At 43.3% G+C, this 20,994-nt stretch overlaps 1 protein-coding gene across 1 annotated transcript in view; it reads left to right on the forward strand.

Moving 5' to 3' along the window:
- Positions 1 to 16,765, forward strand: part of PGPEP1 (pyroglutamyl-peptidase I) — a 39,700-nt gene extending 22,935 nt beyond the window's left edge. The window contains exons 3-5 of the mRNA XM_032238682.1: positions 9,343 to 9,459; positions 13,311 to 13,543; positions 14,531 to 16,765. Coding sequence (XP_032094573.1) covers positions 9,343 to 9,459; positions 13,311 to 13,543; positions 14,531 to 14,723 — 543 coding nt within the window. The 3' untranslated portion in view covers positions 14,724 to 16,765. The remainder of the gene's footprint in view (positions 1 to 9,342; positions 9,460 to 13,310; positions 13,544 to 14,530) is intronic.
- Positions 16,766 to 20,994: the final 4,229 nt, after the last annotated feature.

Consider the following 20,994-nt stretch of genomic DNA (forward strand, 5'->3'; position numbering starts at 1 on the left):
TTGCTTTGGAAGAAAGATTTTAAAAAAACAGAGTTCTGGGAGTTGTAGTCCAAGCAACTCCAGATTGCCAGAGGCATGAGAGGAAGGCTGCCTTGAATCATTGACCAGATATTGCAGAATGAGTTGGGTTTTTTTAAATTAAAAAAAATCCTTAATTCATCAGGACTGGCAATTCTGGGTCGATAGTTTCTCTCTCATTCTCAATTGCTTCATTTTTATATTCACATGTTGTTTCCCTTTCTTGAAATAGTTTCTGCTTTGAATTTGATGCCCTTATTAAAAATATAAGTGAATCATGTGTGGTATATTTACCGTATTTGTCCGAGTATAAGACGCACCTTTTTCCCTCAAAGGGGTGTGTGTGAAAATCTAGGTGCGTCTTATACACTGAATACAGCATTTTTGGCCTCTCAAAAGCCTGCCCCTTTCACCAAAATGGCTGTGCATAGCCTTTAGAAGGCTTCCAGAGTGCTCCTGGGGGCTGCGAAGGGCAGAAATGAGTGAAAAACGAGCCATTTTGTGCTCAATTTTGCCCCCCCAGCCCCCAGGAGCATTCTATAAGCCCCCTAAAAGCTATGTGTGCCGTTTTTTGACAAAAAAAATGGGCCAATTTTCACGAAAAATGGCCCATTTTGAGGAAGTGTGCAGAGTCGAAAGACTTTTTTTAAAAATTTGCCTCTTCAAAATCTTGGTGTGTCTTATACTCCGGTGCGTCTTATACTCCAAAAAATACGGTACTTCCATTCCCAGGGAAATCTGTGGAGACCCCAGAGTGAAGTGCAAGGTTTAGAGTGGTTCATTGGGTGTGAAAATATGTCAAAATGTTTTGGAATTTCTCTGCTTCCTCCCCTGCCTGCAAAGTCTTTCATGAAGCATTTTAAATCTTGTCGAAAGTTCAGGCAGAGTATGGCTTTGGCAGGCTGGAGACAGGAAAAAATTGGCTGTAGGCTGCTTCCCATTGAGCTGGCTGGACAAGTGTTTTGCATTAGATACTGCTAGGCTGCTCATGATGCAGCCATACGAGTTATCCTGGATACTTCCGGCTGCCAGAAAAAAGAAAGTTGAGGCTTTGTCAGGAATCGGCCATCTGCGAAGATGTTAATGAGTCTTACTTTGGCTGTTCTTCCACCTTCCTTCTCTATTATCCATTTCTGGAAAACTGGAAATACCAGATGCAACAAGCAGGTGCTGGATCTGAAAAAGTGGTGTGCATACAGAATCCAAGACACTGGGGAAGTGAGAAGTAGAAGGCCAGTGGGAGAGACATCATGTAGGAAAGACATCCATGTTCTCCAACCTGTCATAGCTGAGGAATCTGGGAGTTGTGGTCTCAGAGGGGACTTTCTCTTGAGGAAGATGACTTACATGTTCTTTAATAAATCTTTCCCAAGTCTGGGACAGCATAGGTTATTTGAGTTGTTTATGTTCTACTAGCTGATAACCTGGAGTTGCCAAGGTTTTTTATTTATAGAGGGAAAATTTCTGGACCAAATGTAATTTCTAATGTTGGATTTCCCCCCTTACCAGATGGAGCCCCCTTGTGGAGTACTGTGAAGCCGTTACCATGACAACTCCACTGCACTGTACAGTAGAAGCCATTTTATGGCAGTACAGTAGAAGCCATTTTAAGATGCAACAGGCTGTACCTTAACAGAACACACACCCCGTGGGGTGTTAGGGGTGTCTTACCCCCACAGTATTTGCTTCCAGAGAGTAAGTCATCTGTATACTAAGTTTGGTTGAAATTGCTAGAGGCATTTCAGAATTATGCTGGAACATACACACACACAGTCATTTAGATGATGATAGGTAAGTAGGTAGGTAGGTAGGTAGGTAGGTAGGTAGATGATAGATAGATAGATAGATAGATAGATAGATAGATAGATAGATAGATAGATAGATAGATAGATAGATTAAACATAACTAGTTAGAGGTGCAATGGCTCAATGGTTAAAGATGCTGAGCTTGTCAGCTGGAAAGCTGAGCATCTGTGTTGGAAAGCTGAGCACTGCAGGATTGGCTGAGCGAGCTTCCATTCCTTGCCCCAGCTTCTGCCATCTAGCAGTTCAAAAGCATGCAAATGTGAGTAGATAAATAGGTACCAATTCAGTGGGAAGGGAACAGCGCTCTATTTGCCTCGGTATATAATCATGCTGGCTATATGACCACGGAAGTGTCTTCAGACAATGCTGGCTCCCTCAGCTAAGAAACAGATGAGCACACCTCCTGGGCAGGAGAAACATTTACCTTTAACCTACCTAAATATTATATTTATAAGTTATCAGAGGCAACCGTCTCCAAACTTTGCAGCTAGGTGGCCTGGAAGGGGGGAGGAGAGGGAACTGAGCCATGTGAGCAGGGGGCCAGCACACACGCACGGAGGTCGCCTTACGCAAGGCTGGTGTGTGTGCAGCTCAACATGCGCATCAGCCCACCGCTTGCAGGACCCAGTTTTAAGTAGATCATGGCCTGGTAGTGAGCTGCTGCCCAGGGGTTGGGGACCTCTGGTGTGAGGGACTGCCTCTCTCCCATTACATCTTCCTGTCCCATCAGATCCAGCATGCTGCAAAGAGGCATGCTCTGGATCCCATGTCTCAGGGAATTACTCTTAAGACCCGGCGGGATGGGCCTTTTCTGCTGTTGCACCAGAGGTGGCTTCCTACCAGTTCGCACCTATTCAGTAGAACCGGTTCGTCAAATCTACCGAACCGGTTAGAAGAGGTTCCACCAGTGGACCCGGAAAACAGGCCACACCTACAGAAGAGGTTCCAAAATTTTTTGAAACCCACCACTGGTCCTTGGATATGATTATTCTACACTATCATGCTCATATTTATAAAACTCAGTGCCTCTGTGAAAGGTAAGGATGACTACTGCGTTTGTGGTGCAATCAGAACATTGCGTGTGTTGAAGTTGTTTTAACGCAAACCAAAGATGCCTTTTAAAAAACAAGTTTACATCATATTCTTATGCATGCCAGTGCTGTGTGTGAAGTAATTTAAGGTGGTTCTGACATGTGTCGTCGGCATCTTCATATCCGGTCACATGGGCAGCAAGCCACTCCCATCCAGTCACATGGGCGGCAAGCCACTCCCACAAAGGAGGCCACACCCTCAGAGTAGGTTCGAACAATTTTTGAAACCCACCACTGTGTTGCACCCGCATTAAGGAATATTCTCCTTCCTGAAGTGAGGTCACCCCGTCCCTGTTAATGTCCTGCAAGTCCTGGCTACATCACAGGCCTGGGGGGGGGAGGGGTCCCAGGGAACTGAGGAGATCTTGAGGGGGCTCCCTTGCTCATCTAAACTGTTGTGTGCCTCACGCTTTTGAAACTCTTTAACTGACTTTTTTGACATGTATGTTTTATTTCTTTGCTGTACGCTACTCAGAGTCACTTCTTGTGAGGTGGGCAGCCATTCGAAATACAAGTAAAACCGTAAACATTTTGAAATAAAGTGTAAGGGGGGGGGGAAACAAAACTTTTCATAAAATGGGGGGGGGGGTTGAAATTATCTGACCGCAAAGGAAAGGAGGAGTTTGCCTTAATTCTGCCTTTCATTGACGACCTGTATACTACACAAGTCAAAAAGACTTGTGAAAATATCTAAAGACCCCCCCATATCCTGAACACAAAATGTTTCAACTCCTACCCTCAAAACGACACTATAGAGTAATAATGGTGAACCTTTTCCTTATGGTTCAACTTTTTCAATTATGTGCGCTGTTGCATGCATACATGTGCCCATACCAATTCTATCCTCCCTGCCCACCTGTGCATGCACGTGCAACTCTCCCCCCCCCCCCCCGGCATGTGCACACGACCACTCCCCAGGCTCCAGAGGCTTTCCTGAAGCCTGGGGAGGGTGAATACGGCCTCCCTGGCCCTCCAGAAGTCCAAAAATCAACTGGCAGGCTCACGCATATGCGCCAGAGGGAATGGCTGGTGTGCCAGCAAATATGGCTCCGCATGCCACTTGTGGCACGCGTGCTTTAGTTTCGCCATCATGGCTATAGAGCACTGCACACCAGAACAACTAAACATCAGAACAATTTTCCCGCCCGAACGCTATCACTCTGCTAAACAACTAATTCCCACAACACTGTCAAAGTATTTACTAAGTCTGCATTATTATTACTATTACTTAATCTTCTCATCGTTCTTATCACCCGTCTCCTCCCACTTATGACTGTAACTTTGTTGCTTGTATCTTTACAATTTATATTGATCGTTTCCTAGTATGTTTTGTGCCAGTACCCTATGACTATCATAAAGTGTTGTACCTTACGATTCTTGACAAATGTATCTTTTGATGTACACTGAGAGCATATGCACTGCAGACAAATTCCTTGTGTGTCCAATCACACTTGGCCAATAAAGAATTAAATTCTATTCTATTCTTATTCTATTCTTATTCTATTCTATTCTACATGAAAGTTGGCTTAATGCACAGCGCCAGAGCTGCCTTTTCTAGCCTGAAGATATTCCAATGTGCTGGCACTAGAATTTCCAGCTAGTTCTAAGATTTATACTCTTTTAGCATAGTTCGTTCCAACCCCTGAGATTTCTATTTGGTTGTGGTGAGATAATCAAAATCAATACATTCTGGAAGCAGGAGAGCCACTGCTTGCCTCTGGTACAAATAGTCCTTACCATTGTAATTGTAAAGGAGATCACATGACTGCCCCCAAATTTACTAACTTTTTGTATGGTGTTTGTTACGTGAATGTGGCAGTCTTAAAGCAAACTTTACAGATATTCCACAAACCCATTATTCCCAATGGGGAGGATTTTTTAATTTTTATTTTGTCAGAAGATGGAAGTAAAGACCAATTTCTGCCAAATGTCATAAATCATGATTTCACCACCTGGTTTGCACGCTGCAAACGGCCATACATGTGGGCTGGTTGCTAAGCACCCAAAACATGGTCACATGACCACGGGTGGTGGTGGGGTCAACCACAGATATTGGACTTTCAAAACTGGATGTAAATCCCATTTTCACTGGTCATAAGTAGAGGATTACCAGTAGCAACCAAGACGAAAGCTGATGGCTTTTAATGCAACAGACACAGAAGGTGCTGCAAAGCTCTTCGTTTTCTTGAACTTGCAGTTCTTATTGTGACAAGAAATAAACAGTTTGCCCTTGTTCATAGAATTAAAAATGAAGGCACGTGAGTCTTTTCACCAACTCTGAAGCCCATAAGCAGCAGCAGCAGCATTCCTTGATCTGCTCTGCTAAGGTAGACTGCCCCTGAATATAGCTTCCCTCTAGCTTTCATGGTTAATGGTTGCTAATATACCAAAGTGGTCCCCCAGGCTACTTATTCTCTTTCAGCTCTTGTCAACCAGATGCCTCCAGAATTAGTGATTTTCTCTCTCTCTCTCTCTCTCTGTCTCCAAAATCAATATAAGATTCAGAGCTCATTAGATTAGGCTTTTTTTTGCAAGAGAAGGGGAACTTTAACCCTTTCCACTGCCCCCAAACTGCTTTTCTCATTTAATTCTCCTGCTTGCCCTCCAAACTATAAAATCTCTTTTTCTTAATCTCCCAGCCCGAAGTTTCCAGCTATAAATGTGGCCACCAATTTTAAGAGCTAAGCGTTGTCCTTGCATCCTGTATCAGGATAGATTCTGAGACACATTTGTAATTGGTGCCTTCTTCAATTGGCAATGTTTTTGTGGCTGGGGAGGGCTGTACTTGTGACTTATTCGTTTTAGCGTTCCCGTCTGGTGCCAGGATAATCTGAAAGGCTTGTCCGATGACAGTTGCCTTTTGCTATTCACCTTAGTAAGACAGAGTGGGGGGCGGGGAAGCAAGTGAGCAGTTTTGTTGCTGAGCAATATGATCCAGTTTGATTTGTGGGCTGCAGCATTGAGGCTGGAGAGCTTCCCATTCTGGCTCAGACCATAGGCCAAGTCTTCTGAGGCTTGACTGGGTCATACAGAAAATAAACTGTGGCCCAGGGTTTCGCTTATTATTTCAGGAGCCTGCATCTTACAGGGCAAAAGCACCAGGGTGTTCTTTACTGGTAGTCCTCAAGACCTTTCTGTTTGTGTCCATCCATCCTTCCATCTATCCTTCCATCCATCCATCCATCTATACTGCACCTACCTACCTACCAGAGGTGGGTTCCTACCAGTTCGCACCTATTCGGTAGAACCGGTTCGTCAAATCTACCGAACCGGTTAAAAGAGGTTCCACCAGTGGACCCGGAAAGCAGGCCAACCTACAGAAGAGGTTCCAAATTTTTTTGAAACCCACCACTGGTCCTTGGATATGATTATTCTACCCTATCATGCTCATATTTATAAAACTCAGTGCCTCTGTGAAAGGTAAGGATGACTACTGCGTTTGTGGTGCAATCAGAACATTGCGTGAGTTGAAGTTGTTTTAACGCAAACCAAAGATGCCTTTTAAAAAATAAGTTTACATCATATTCTTATGCATGCCAGTGCTGTGTGAGAGGTAATTTAAGGTGGTTCTGACATGTGTCGTCGGCATCTTCATATCCGGTCACATGGGCGGCAAGCCACTCCCACAATGGAGGCCACACCCACAATGGAGGCCACACCCACAGAGTAGGTTTGAACAATTTTTGAAACCCACCACTGCTACCTACCTACCTACCTACCTACCTACCTACCTACCTACCTATCTATCTATCATCTATCTCTTTCTGTCTGTCCATCCAGCTGCCTGTCCATCCATCCATCTATCTCTGTCCATCCATCTACCTACCTACCCACACCTGTCTGTCTATCTGTCTGTTTAGCTCCCCCCTCTCTCCCCACCCATACGAGAGGATCTTTATGGCCATCTCTAGAGCACCTTCTTCTTGTTGTGCCATATCCGCCATCTCATGTTAGTGATCATGTTGGCAATCCTATTTTTATCAACAGCCACACAAAAAAAGTGCTGCTGAGTTTTGTCCAAACCAGTTCCTTAGATTTTGAAGCTATGATGTTCTTCTGCCTGGAACCTCATTTGCCTTCAATCTTTCCTTGGAGGATTAAGTGGAAGTATGCCATATTTTTCTGGGTGTCGCATCACATGTCCAAAATATTCTAATATTTGCTTTTTTATGGTTTTGATTATTTCCCTTGGCTTTCAAAAGCCATGACAGGGGTTACAGCATCAAAGACAGTAACCTCACTTTAACTGCCAGGTATATTTTACTAATTCATTGTATTACAATACAATAAATACAATACAACACAACACAATACAACACAATACCAGAGTTGGAAGGGACTTTGGAGGTCTTCTAGTCCAACCGCCTGCCTAGGCAGGAAACCCTATACCGTTTCAGACAAATGGCTATCCAACATCTTCTTAAAGACTTCCAGTGTTGGGGCATTCACAACTTCTGGAAGCAAGCTGTTCCACTGATTAATTGTTCTAACTGTCAGGAAATTTCTCCTCAGTTCTAAGTTGCTTCTCTCCTTGATTAGTTTCCATCCATTGCTTCTTGTTCTACCCTCAGGTGCATTGGAGAATAGTTTGACTCCCTCTTCTTTGTGGAGGGATCTGTGTATCCTCCAGATGTCTTGGTTTTAACCCTTATGTATATCACAATCCAGATGTCCACCATCCCAAAGTTCACCGCACACCTTCCTTTCCAAAACACTGTTATTTGCTTGTCTTCTTTGGATTTACATGTTAATTAGTCACATCTGCCTGATTAATTAAGAAATATTTCTTTAATGCGCTGTTTCCCGAACCTTGGCAACTTTAAACTGAATGGATTTCAAGTCCCAGAATTCCCCAGCCATCATTGCCTGGCTGGGGAATTCTGGGAGTTGAAGTCCACTCAGTTTAAAGTTGCCAAGTTTGAGAAAACCTGGTTTAATGGGAGGAAAGGGAGGGAGGATCATCCTTATTTCAGATACTTCTTGCTGCAGTTAATGCTGCTATGATTTTTTTTTGCTACTGTATGCTTTATGGGATAAATAAAAAAATTAAAGCCTCCCTTGAGTTGAATGTTAATCCAAGTAACTTCATAGAATGCTCTTCTTTGTAAAAGAAAAAGATAGTTTTCCTTTTGGCGAGACCTGCGTCTTTGACTTCCCGGTTCTAATTATAGCTCTGATCTTTCGTGGGCATCTCTAGCCAAATCCTAATTGGGCTGAGCCCTATTTAGGTAGTGCCACCTGCTGAGACCATCAAGGGCATAATCAGCATAAAACAGTCCTCCTTGCTCAGCATTTGATAATTAGAAGTAGACGGCCGCTGAAGATTATGAGTTCCTTTTAGCCCATGTACCCAAATAACTACGGTTGGACCTAAGTGGAAATCATAGAATAGAATAGAATAGAATAGAATACAGTACAATACAGTACAATACAGTACAATACAGTACAATACAATACAATACAATACAATACTTTATTGATAAAGTGTGATTAGACACACAAGGAATTTGTCTTCGGTGTATATGCTCTCAGTGTACATAAGGAGAATAAAATACATCAAGAATAAAATGCTACAACATTTAGTGATAGTCAAGGTTACTAATAAGCTATCAAATCGTACTAGGAAACAAATAAAAACAATATAATTTAAAGATACACGCAGCATGGTTATAGTCATAAGCGGGGAGAGATAGATACTAGGAAGGAAGAGCAGAATAATAGTAATACAGTCTTAGTAATTATTGACATTGTTGTGGGAATTATTTATTAAGCAGAGTGATGGCATTTGGGGGAAAACTGTCCTTGTATCTAGTTGTTCTGGTGTGCAATGCTTTATAATGTCGTTTTGAGGCAGAAGTTGAAACATTTTATGTCCAGGATGTGAGAGGTCTGTAGATATTTTCACAGCCCCCTTTTTGACTCCTGTAGCATACAGGTCCTCAATGGGAGGCAGGTTGGTAGCAATTTTTTTTTTGCAGTTCTAATTATCCGTTGAACTCTGTGTCTGTCTTGTTTGCTTGCAGAGCCAATTTAAAGAACTTGAATGACCACCTCTCTTGCAGACCCATCATATGTTACTCACAGCGACCAATAAAAACAACAACATAAAAATGCATCACTTTAACCCCCTGATTCAACACCATCCTAGCCCAATGCTTGGGGGAAGACCCAGGTTTTCACAGCCTCTAGCCACCGCCCCTCTCCCCTCCAATCTGAGGTGTGGGGCTGTTCCAAAGGGCTGGGGAAGCTACAGAGAAAACACATTTCTGAGTCCTTTTAGGTCAGGGGTCTCCAACCTTGGCAACTTTAAGCCTGGCAGATTTCAACTCCCAGAATTCTCCACCCAGCCAAGTCCCCTGTTCTAGACCCCTGTTCTAGGTGACAAAGTGTTTTGAAACCTTTACCCCCCCCCTTTTTTTTTTCCCCAGGAGTTGGAGAAAATGGGCCTCGGAGAGGATGTGGATCTACATGTCTACGAGATTCCCGTTGAGTATCAGGCTGTGCAGAGGCTCATTCCAGCCTTATGGAAAAAACACAGCCCACAAGTGAGTGAAAGGAAGTGAGAACGGTGGTGAAGTTGAGGAAGACTGGTGTCAGGAAACTGGCTCAGTTTGCAAAACCCTGATTTTTGAGGCGAGGGACAATCATGGGGGGACAAGGGAGGACCCTGACTGGAGTGACGGCTGTGGCCTCTCACCTACTTGCCAGAAGATGGGGGCAGGTTTCCTGTTTTTCTGACTCATTTCTCCAGGGTGGGCACGTTCTGCTCTCTTCCTCCCATTCTGGCAATGCAAAGGGAGAAGACTAACGAAGAACTATCTTTTGGTGACTGAGAGCAGCACATTCTTTTTTTTAACTTGGGGGCAAGAATTAAGCATTTCAGTGGGCAGAGCTGGACTGCCACCACTACCCTTCCCTGGATTTGTTCTACCTGTGCTGTGTCTGTTTTAGAAAGCAGACAGGATTTGATGATTTTTTAAGAGGAATGGGGCCAAAAGCAATAGAAGGTGAATTTGTTGGGTGTTACAAGTGGTGGGTTTCAAAACTTTTTAGAAGCTCTTCTGTAGGGGTGGCCTGCTTTGTGGGAGTGGCTTGGTGGTCATGTGACTGGGTGGGAGTGGCTTGGTGGTCATGTGACCAGGTGGGAGTGGCTTGGCGGTCAGATGACTGGGTGGGCATGGGCAACTTGCAAAATGTGGTGAAACTCACTTAACAACGCTCTTGCTTAGCAACCAAAATGTTGGCTCAGAAACTCTGGCATTTGAAGCATGCAAGTCTTAAAGCTGTCAAGTTACAAGACCCTTGCACTCTTAACCCTTCAGAAAAAAACCCCAGAGGTGTTCAAACTTGACAGCTTTAAGACTTGTGGACTTCAGCTCCCAGAATTCCTCCTCCAGTCATGTTGGCTCAGGAACTCTGGCATTGAAGTGTGCAAGTCTTAAAGCTGTCAAGTTATAAGACCCTTGCACCCCTAACCCTTTAGGAAAAAAAACCCATGGAGTGTTCAAACTTGACAGCTTTAAGATTTGTGGACTTCAACTCTCAGAATTCATGCATGCATGCATGCATATATGCAATTTTTATGACTCACCAGCATCTGCATCTATAGATAAAAGTATGCCAATAAAATGTACATTCATTTCACTGTCTCCCATCTATGATCCAGCTAGAAGTATTCATCCATTTTCATACATTTTTTTTCCACATTTAAAATGACCTTAATCTTGACAATATCCATGTTACATTTAGCATAAAAGATAGGTAGTGGATATTGCATATCAAACATTTTGTATATCATCTTAAAACATGCTCACTAAATATCGGAATTCCATATGATACCAAACAGAAAATTCTTTTTCCTATTAAAAAAATTGTACTGAAAAAATGGAATTAATTCATTGCATCATATTGTTCTTACCTTGATATGTAGTTTAAAAAAAATGTAAGATGAATGATAATCTAACTAGTTTCCTCCTCTTGCTTTCTTAATGTTATCACATTTCAGAACCTAAAAAGCCTCCGGTATTTGATTTACCTCTTAAACCAGTGACAATAGATGAAGGCAAGATCCTGCAACTTGCTTACCATGTAGTTGGATCACAGTCCATTAAGATCCAGTGGCTCAAAGCTGGGAGAAAGCTTAGATCAGTGTTTCTCAACCTTAGCAACTTGAAATTGTCCGGACTTCAACACCCAGAATTCCCCAGTCAGCGAATGCTGGCTGGGGAATTCTGGGAGTTGAAGTCCGGACATCTTCAAGTTGTCAAGGTTGAGAAACAGTGGCTTAGATCCTCTGATAAATGCAGCTTCAGGTTGGCAAATGGAACAGCTCTCTTAGAGATCCAAGCAGTTACTAAAACTGATTCTGCGGAATATGTGTGCAAAGCCTCAAACACAGCTGGAAGTGATTCTTCTAAATCAAAAGTGACAGTGAAAGGTACAGTTAAATTGAATATTTAGAGAGAGAACAACAATTCAAAGGATGCCTGATCCTTCATCGCTCGCTCGCTCTTTCTTTCGCCTGCCCGGATTGCCTTGGCGCCACTCTGGCTACCTACGTCCGTCCTTGCCCGGCAGCTGCGGCTACATCATCAAGACGAAGTGGCTTGGAAGCGAAGGGGCCTCGGAGCCCTGCCTAAGCAGCGGCAGGGCCTTCTCCCGGCTGGGCTCTTCCCTTTCGCTCTTCATCTTGATGATGTCGCTACAGCTGCCGGGCACAGACGGACGGAGGTAATCAGAGGAGCGCCGAAGTGGTCCGGGTGGGCAAAAGAGCAAGCAAGCAATGGAGGATCAGGCAGCCTGATCCTCACTTGCTTGATCACTCGCCAGGAGGCGCGGAGAAGAACGCAAAGTCCAGCGAAGGCAGTATGGTTCTCAGTGCTCCGGGAAGCTGCGAAATTGACTGGGGAATGCCGAGAACCTTCCTGCCTCCGTTGGACTTCGTGCTCTTCTCTGCGCGCTCCTTGCGACTGCAATAGACGTCCAGAAGTGGCGTTGCTGTCGGGCTGGAAGCCCAGGCTCCATTAGCCCCAAAAGCCGCTTCTGGATGTCTATTGCAGTCATGAGGAGCGCACGGAGAAGAGCGCAAAGTCCAGCAGAGACAGGAATGCAAAAACGATGCCTACTACTCCCTTGCAAGGGGAGCGAAGGAAACTTGCCGCCTCTTGCACCTCAAAACTAATAAGACTTCCCCGAAAATAAGGCCAAGTGTTATTTCAGGAGTGAAAAGAAAATAAGACTCTGTCTTATTTTCGGGGAAACATGGTGTTAGTCATTGTATCTAAAATAAAGCACCTGTCTCAGTTTGTCTCAGAGCTGGGACCAGGCATGATAGGCGAAAAGTTCTATTCCGCCTTGCTTTTTAACTTCTGGGTCTGATTTAGCCTGTGAGTCTACCATCTGCTCAACTACTGTATTTTTTTGGAGCATAAAGCGGACCTTTAAAAAATTTTTTTTTAAATTTACCTCTTCAAAATCTTGGTGCATCTTATATTCTGGTGAATCTTATTCTCCAAAAAATACGGTACATAGATCCATGATCTGATCAAGCAGGTCTCTTGCAGTATTTCCAGTGTCCAAGCAGCAGTCTAAGTATGACTTTATTTGCTTGTTTGCATACCACCTCGCAAAACAGCAAAATTTGTAAACTTTAACTAGAGCAAGATATTGAACCATCCTAAACATAAATACACTGTAAAACCCAGTAGCGGCAACGTTGAACAGAACAACAGATAAATATGCTTAAATTTAGAACCTTTAGAGAAATCTGAGTCTCCATATAAGAAAGGAGGCGAACCTTAAAGTCATCTGGCCACAAGCTAGTTAGAGCTTCAAAGGGTAATAGTAGCATTTTGAATGGACTTTAGATTCAAATACAAACACCACCACCCCAAAAGGGGGAGGAGTATATTATGACTGCATTTCCCAGCAATCTTTAAAGGCTAGGAGAGGAGGGATATTGGTTTTAATGGCTTAGGCCCATGGTTATCCAAAGAAGGAAGGAAGGGAGGGAGGGAGGGAGGGAAAGAGAAAGGAAAAGAAAAAAAAAAGAAAAGAGAAGGAGAAAGAAAAGAAAGCAAGAAAGCAAGCAAGCTAACAGAAATACTGCAAAGAGGGTCATGGCACACGTATATAGCGTGGCTATATTTTCTTGGTGGTAGAGGGAGGTTGCGTTTTGTTTCTTTTTTAACCAAGGTCTGTCTCTTTAAGGACATGCACTATGATTACATGCATTTCCTTCTTCCAGATGGGAGGAATGTACACGCCAGGGATTATTTGGAAAAGATTTAAGGGCATGTTGACCTCAGGTCGTTAGTTTGGCTCTCAACTGTGCCAGTTTCATGAACCTGCTTTTCAACTTCTGCAACAGAAAGCTTTTGACTTGTTTTCAAAACAGCTTATAGTTCACGTGGGACTGTCTGGCATGGCCACAACGGTGACATTGGAAAAATGTGGCCACAACGTGGGATACCGGGTTTTGGACAACTGCCACTTCTGCCCAGGTTCCGAATGCTGCATTGAAGGGGGCCCAGAATGCATTGATTCGATCATCGACATGGATGCCGTGTGCAAGAGAGTCTCTGCATTGGGACTGGATGTCACAGTCACGATATCAGAGGATGCTGGGCGGTATGAAGCGGAGAAGAGAGGGCAAGGGGATGGAGAAGAGTGGGGGTGGAGAGGGAGAAGTTTGAGGTACAGGCAATCCTCGACTTACAACCATTCGTTAATGACTGTTTGAAGTCACAAAGGCACTGAAAAAAGTGATTTATGACCATTTTCACAATTGACTGTTGCAGCATCCCGATGGTTGCATGATCAGAATTTGGGTGCTTGGCAACTGGCATGTATTTATGATGGTTGCAGTATCCTGGGGTAACGTGATCACTTTTTGTGACCTTCTGACAAGCAAAGTTAATAGGGGAAGCCAGATTGACTTAACAACCACATGATTCATTTAACTGCAGTGATTCACTTAACAACTGTGGTAAAAAGGTTGTAAAATTAGGCACAACTCACTTAACAGCCGCGTTGCTTAGCAGCATAAATTTTAGGCTCAATTGCGGTTGTAAGTCAAGGACTACCCTGTAGTCTTTTTGTATCTTTCCTAAAAATATTTTTTGAATGATGTGTAAATGTGGTTTAGTTGTATATATCTGTTGATGGCTGAGTTGTCTGAATGCCAAGCTTCCAGGAATTCCCTAGCATTTTTGGAGTTGGTTTGGTCTAAGATGCCAGTAATTGAAACGGCGTTTAAGTCTGTCCATGTGTTGTGAGATTAAGGAGTCATCTTATAGAGGAGATGGCCAGCATAAACAATTTAATGGAGTTTTCATCATGAATTCTGCCAGCTGATTGGCGTTCATTGATGTACTTGGATTGCTTACATTGCCTAGTTGGGTAATGAAACAATTTCAAGCAAATAGACAAGTTTAGAGAGTACTAAGAACTCCACCATTCAATTCCTGAACTACAGATATTCACTTCTGTTGAAGGGTAGAGGAATGAAATGCCATAATTCATTGAACTGTATATCTTTGTAGGCTTTCAAATGCAAGGGCTTATAAAGTTTGCTCCCTCTTCCCTGGCTGAAGAATCTCATTGTTCTTCTTGTAGGTATCTATGTGACTTCACGTACTACACTTCCCTGTACCAGAGCCACGGGCGATCTGCATTTGTCCACGTGCCTCCCTTGGGAAAACCATACAGCGCAGAACAGCTGGGCCGTGCACTCCAGGCCATCATAGAGGAAATGCTCAATGTCTTAGAACAATCTGAGAGCAACATCAACTGTCACAACGAACATTGAACTCGGGCCAAAGTCCCCGCCTCTTTACTTTCCTCATGGTTGCACTTCCAAAAACGTTTTCTCCTGTTCTTACAGAATCCCAAGCTGGCAGCGTCCATGTAGAGGATTGAGAACAGAAATGGATGCCTGGCACTCTTGAGGAGATACATTGTGGGAGATCCTCCTTTGCTTCTCTTTCGATTCCAGCCAAACTAGCTCTCGCTAACTTCTTGGGGTCCTCATCGGTGGTTCAGGTCCTGCAAAGATCGTTAAGTGGATTGAGAGGATCTGCCAGTTAAGGCAACTGCTCTAGTTGTCTGATGTGCTCCAGTTCAATTTCGCAAGGTCCTTGTGTTTTCAGAAGGACAATTTGATGGTTCCACTCAACATGTAGCAGCGCTTTCGGTTCAAAATGTATGGACCCTCACAGGAGGTGCTATTCCCTTTACAAGAAGATGTATTGTACATTTGCTCCGGAAGCTTGGAAGATTTTTTTTTTCTTCACTGCTTAAAACAGATTCTTCCAATTTATATGGTAGAGTTCTGCTCTTCATGAGGAACGCTTGGGGATGGAAAGAGAGGCGGGAACATTTCCTTTAATTGACACCTCATGCCAAATCTGTTGATGGCTTCTTTTTTTAAAAAATAGACCAGATCTCTTTGGATTTTGCCTTTCTTGATTTCTGTAGCCACCCATTGGTCTGAAATGTAGAACTTCTCGCCTGCTGGCTTAATGTGCCGTAGGAACTGGCCTCTTCCCTCCCACCCACCCCAAATAGCCCTACCATAGCTATCTTTCCCAGTGCCTCAAAATGAGATGTTCCTCAAATATCCTTTTGTACCTTAGGAAAATAACACGGTACATATCCTTTTCTAAACTTTTCTGCTCTGCTGGGGAGGGATGAGACTCTGGATCAAGGTTAGGATTTTGGCTTCTGCTTTTGCTAGGAAAAGGGGGTGAAGAGTTGCTGGCACCATCTCCTGCCTGGTGAAAGCCTCTTTCGCTTCAGCTCCAGTTTCTGGGCAAAAATGCCCATGATTTCTTCAGCAGAGTAGTTCTCCAGGAATTTCCCCTGGGCTCTCCCCTCCGTTATGCTTACCCAACAGTGGCCCTTGCCAGCTCTGTAGAAAACAATGCTGCACTTTTTACCTACATGAGATTAGAGTATAATATACATTCAAAAGATTAAAGACTGTGGGGTTTTGTTTTGTTTTTTTCTTTTAAAACGAGCAGTGTTCAACTTCACTCTAAACAGGGAGACTTTGGGGATGAAGCAGCAGGAAGCAACTTGTATGGCAGAATGGAGACTCAGCCACTCTATAATCTTGGACAATGGAATTGCCCGATAAAACTGAAAAGAGAGCAACTTTTGCTAAAAATGTTCTGGTTTAAAATGAAACTGGTTCTTCTTTGCTGTAAAATCATTCTTTTTTGAATCCCTCTTTCTCTCCCTCCCTCCCTCCCTCTCCCTCTCTCTCTCTTTAAACTAATTGATCCTGCTTTTATAGTAACTCTCAGTGAGAGCTGCCTTGTGCTTGTCGGCTTGCTAAACCCAGTGGTAATCTGGTTGCAAGACAAAGGGCTGCTGGAATTTGAATGCGTGGCCGTATTTTGAGACAGTCTTACATGAACCTCATCTGTACCCCTTTTCGGGTTGCTAAAGTTGCTCTTAAAACTTGTTTGCACACCAGCCTCTTACACTTGCATTCAAATTCCAAGCACCTTTGGGTGTAGTAAGTCAGCCAACTTCTTCTGTTTCATTTAATAATTTATTTTATTTAATATTTTTTTTGTCCAGATGTGATGACCTCTGTGCTTCCCCTCCCCCCCCGGTCCCCACTCTAGCAAAGGTGGGGTCACGGCATAGAGTCTGCATTTGTTTTTTAGATTTGCAAGCAGTCTTCTTCCTTGGAACACTTTGTAAGTAAGATGGCAAACTGTGCAAGGGGCCTTTTGCCCCCTTTTCTTAAAAAAAAAAAACCCACACACAAACAGCAACGATGCAATTTGAGGAACAGAGGGCTGCTGTTTTTAGTTCTAATAAAGTGTAGCTGTGAAATTTATATAATCTATTAGATGGGTGCAGATATGCACATTGTATAAAGGCTATCTCTCTTTGAAATGATAAGAATAGGTGACCTGGATAATTTTTTTTCTTTTAAGATGTGAAATGGCTTAACATTTAAATGGAAGGAAAGGTGGGTTGTTACAATTAAAAAACCTCCTTTTAGGGGACCAGACTTTTTTTTTTTAAGAGATAGTTATCCTTACTGGAAATTTCTCTCCCTCTTTCTTCCTTTCTTAAAATTACATTTTCTTTTTATCGTCTGTTTGCTAAGGAAATGGGATTTTTCAGGCTTCACTGCAAAATCCTTTGCAAGGTTGACTTGATTTCAAAGACAAGCTTCTTGGAATGGTGAGAAGATTTGCCCGCTAGCACCGTCTCATCCTGTGGATTTGACAATACTTCAGTTTTCAGACAGTCACCTTATAGCAGTGTTTCCCAACCTTGGTGATTTTAAGTTAGCAATAGCAATAGCACTTAGACCTATATACCACTTCACAGTGCTTTACAGCCCTCTCTAAGGGGTTTATAGAGTCAACCTATTGTCCCCAACAATTTGGATCCTCATTTTACCCATCTCGAAAGGATGGAAGGCTGAGTTGACCTTGAGCCAGTCAGGATTGAACTCCAGGTTGCGGGCAGAATTAGCCTGCAATACTGCTTTCTAGCCACTGCGCTACGACGGTATGCTTGCTGGGGAATTCTGGTAGTTGAATTCAGATATCTTTAAATTGTCAAGGTTGGGAAATGATGCCCTCCAATAACCCCATTTCTGACAATATGAGTTCAAGGAAGAGCATCAAGCATCCTGGTCTGTCCATTTTGACAGAAGGATTCTTCTGCTGGTCCTCTGCCATCCCTTGGGTGTTTTACACTCATGGAACTTTTAGTCCCTTCATAATCACACCATGGGGTATCTGTGTTAAGAAATGTCTGAATCTGTACATTTTCTGGAGACCATGACGCTCTAAACACAGATTCTGACTTGGAATGTGTATTAGATACATACAGGTAGTTCTTGACTTATCTCCACAATTGTGACCAGAATTTCCATTTCTAAACAAGGCAGTTGTTAAGAGAGTCATGCCCACTTTATGACCTTTTGGGCCATGGTTGTTGCTTAGCAAAACATTGCAGTTGTTAAGCGAATCATGCCATCATTAAGCAAATCCAGCTTCCCCCATTCTTTGCTTGTCAGAAGCTGGTTAGAAAGGTTGCTTATGGTGTTTATAAGATCCCAGGACACTGCAACTGCTGTAAGTATGTACATGCCAGTTGCTAGCTGCTCAGAATTTGTTGACGTGACCCTGGGGATATTCTGATGTGAGAACTGATCAAAGCCCCTTTTTCAGGGCTGTCGTAATTTTTGAACAGTCGCTAAATGAATAAGTTGTAAGTCAAGGACTACTAGTATTTAGTATAAATAGATTAACAATTATTATTCATTTTGCATCCCTCTAATTGACAACTTCAGTTACTGGGATGTAAATTTTAATGGCAATCTGAAATATTTTTAATTAGCTGTTTTTAAAGCAAAATTCTTTTGTGTTCAGTGCAGCACATGTAATTTGTTAGTATTGTGTGCAAACAAATGCAGAGCTTTGCTCGGAAATTTTTACTGGGAGATTGGTAAATGTGTGAACAGACTATTCAATACTATCTTTTAAAAGGTGTAAAACAGTTGAGAATGTTGAATTTGGCACAGGAAAGAGGTGTGCATGTAACCGAAAACTTCTCAAGAGACCTTTTGCCCAGAATTTGGGGAGGGGAAACCAGGCTTTCGAATAATATTTTCTGGTAGGAGGTGTGGCATGGCTCTGAAAACAGCAGCCCAGAGGACAGTTGCTTCTCTTAATGCACAATATGTGGTGCTTCTGAATAAATCATTTTAAACCTTATTGTGGTATCAGCCTAGCCAAAGCCCCACAGAATGCGAAGGCTGTGGTTTTTGGGATCTCTCTGATTTCACATGTTATCCCAGGCTGTAGAGAGAAGTTTAAGAGTGGATAGTTCTACTTTGCAGCCTCTGACCCTTTGGCTGAATTCGGGATCAGAACCCTGGATTATGCCTGCTGCAGCATGTTTTTTTTCCTTCCTGGTTCAGCTGCACCCCCACTTCTGGGTGTGCAGGACGGTGGTGGGATTCAAATAATTTAACAACTGGTTCTCTGCCAGTTGTTTTGTAATGACTAGCTGGGTAGGCATGGCTCGGTGGTCATGTGATCATGTGGGTGTGGCCAATCAACATCACTCAGGTTGATGGGCGCTTCGCCTTAGCTGTTACAATGTAATAAGGGTTAACCGAAGAGGCAGTTTCTGTAAGCAAGGCAATAAAGATTAGGCTAGAAACAACACCAGAATGTTTCTTTCCTGCCTTCCTTACAGGATTAGCCCTGTAAAGTGTAAAAAAATAAAATAAGATTTCTTCCAACAACCGGTTCTCCGAACTGCTTAGAAAGTTAACAACCGGTTCTCCCGAATAGGTGTGAACTGGCTGAATCCCACAAATGATGCAGGGGAAGATTTCTTTATGCCATAAATTGGAGCTGTTGCTCCACTTCACCAACTCTGATTGGACCTCCATGTCTCTGGTGCTTTTCTAATGAAAATGTTGCCTGGCTAGCTTCCACAATAGGGGTTGTCATAAAGGGTGGGTGGGAGTGGACAGGGACTGGTGAACAGCAGTTTGATCATCGGCACAATGTCCTCCGGTGAACTTTCCCATCGGTTGCAATCTTTCACACTGCTAAACCAGAATTTGCTTTGCCGAACAGGCAGACTCAGTCTAGCAGCCTTAGCAATGTAATTATTAGTTGTTTGATAATTCCTAATCTTTTTGTCACTATCCTGAAAAAATAGGTGCCACTTGAAAACCCAGAAGTCATCCAGAGTCCTCTAATTCAGGGAATGACACCTATGACAACTTTATGACTTGTGGACTTCAACTCCCAGCATTCCTGAGTCACCGGCCCTTGTTAAAGAAACCAGATTTTGTAAACCAGCACTTAAACATGAGTTTCCTAACTTTTAGAATGGGTTTATAAATCACACTCTGCTAACTATCAAATACAGAAGAACACGGTTCATTCCTTAGTAGGTTATACTTACTTAAAAGAAACCTATTTAGTCAGAGCGACAAAATTACCCAGCCACTACAGGTAGTCCTCAACTTACGACCACAATTGGGACAAGAATTTCCATTGCCTCGCAAGATGGCTAAGTGAGTCATGCCTGATTTTATGACTTTTTTAGCCATGGTGGTTAAGTAAATCACTGCCATTGTTAAGGGAATCACAGGGTTAAGCAAATGCAGCTTCCCCCATTAACTTTGCTTGCCAGAAAGCAACTGGGGAGGTCACAAATGGCAGTCACATGACCCCTGGGATGCTTCGACCATTGTAAATAGACGCTGGATGCCTAACATCTGAATTTTTGATCACTTGATCATGGGGATGCTGCAGCAGTCATTAAGCAGGAAAACTGGTTGCAGGTCCCTGGTTTTCAGTGCCGTTGTAACTTTGAATGGTCACTAAATAAAGCCAAGGACTGACTACACACACACACACACTCCCCCACAAAGAGTCCACTGCTCAAAGAGCTTTTCCCCCCGAGCTGATTATCCATTTAATTGTTGCAGCCACCACCTTGGGCTTTTGACCATATGAGCTGCAGTGATGCAGTGGTTAGAGCAGTGTTTCTCAACCTTGGCAACTTGAAAATGTCCGGACTTCAACTCCCAGAATTCCCCAGCCAGCATTCGCTGGCTGGGGAATTCTGGGAGTTGAAGTCCGGACATCTTCAAGTTGCCAAGGTTGAGAAACACTGGGTTAGAGTGCAGTACTGCAGGCTACTAATGCTGCCTGCCGGCTGCCTGCAATTTAGCAGTTCAAATCCCACCAGGCTCAAGGTTGACTCAGCCTTCCATCCTTCCGAGGTGGGTAAAATGAGGACCCAGATTTTGGGGGGCAATAGGCTGACTCTGTAAAACCGCGTAGAGAGGGCTGTAAAAGCACCGTGAAGCGGTATATAAGTCTTAAGTGCTGTTGCTATATGCTGCAAACACCTCCGGATGCCTGTGTTTCGATGCTTGACTCCAGTTCCAGAGGATTCAAGTAGAGTTTCCCTAACCTTTGGCAATGCATCAGATTACCTCTCAAAACGCCACCTGGCTCATGTGCCTGCCCTTTGGGTCTGCAGCTCCTTGGAGACTGACCATCTGCTAAAGC

Source organism: Thamnophis elegans, chromosome 1 (assembly GCF_009769535.1).
Source record: "Thamnophis elegans isolate rThaEle1 chromosome 1, rThaEle1.pri, whole genome shotgun sequence".
In the NCBI taxonomy this organism is placed as follows: Eukaryota; Metazoa; Chordata; class Lepidosauria; order Squamata; family Colubridae; genus Thamnophis; species Thamnophis elegans.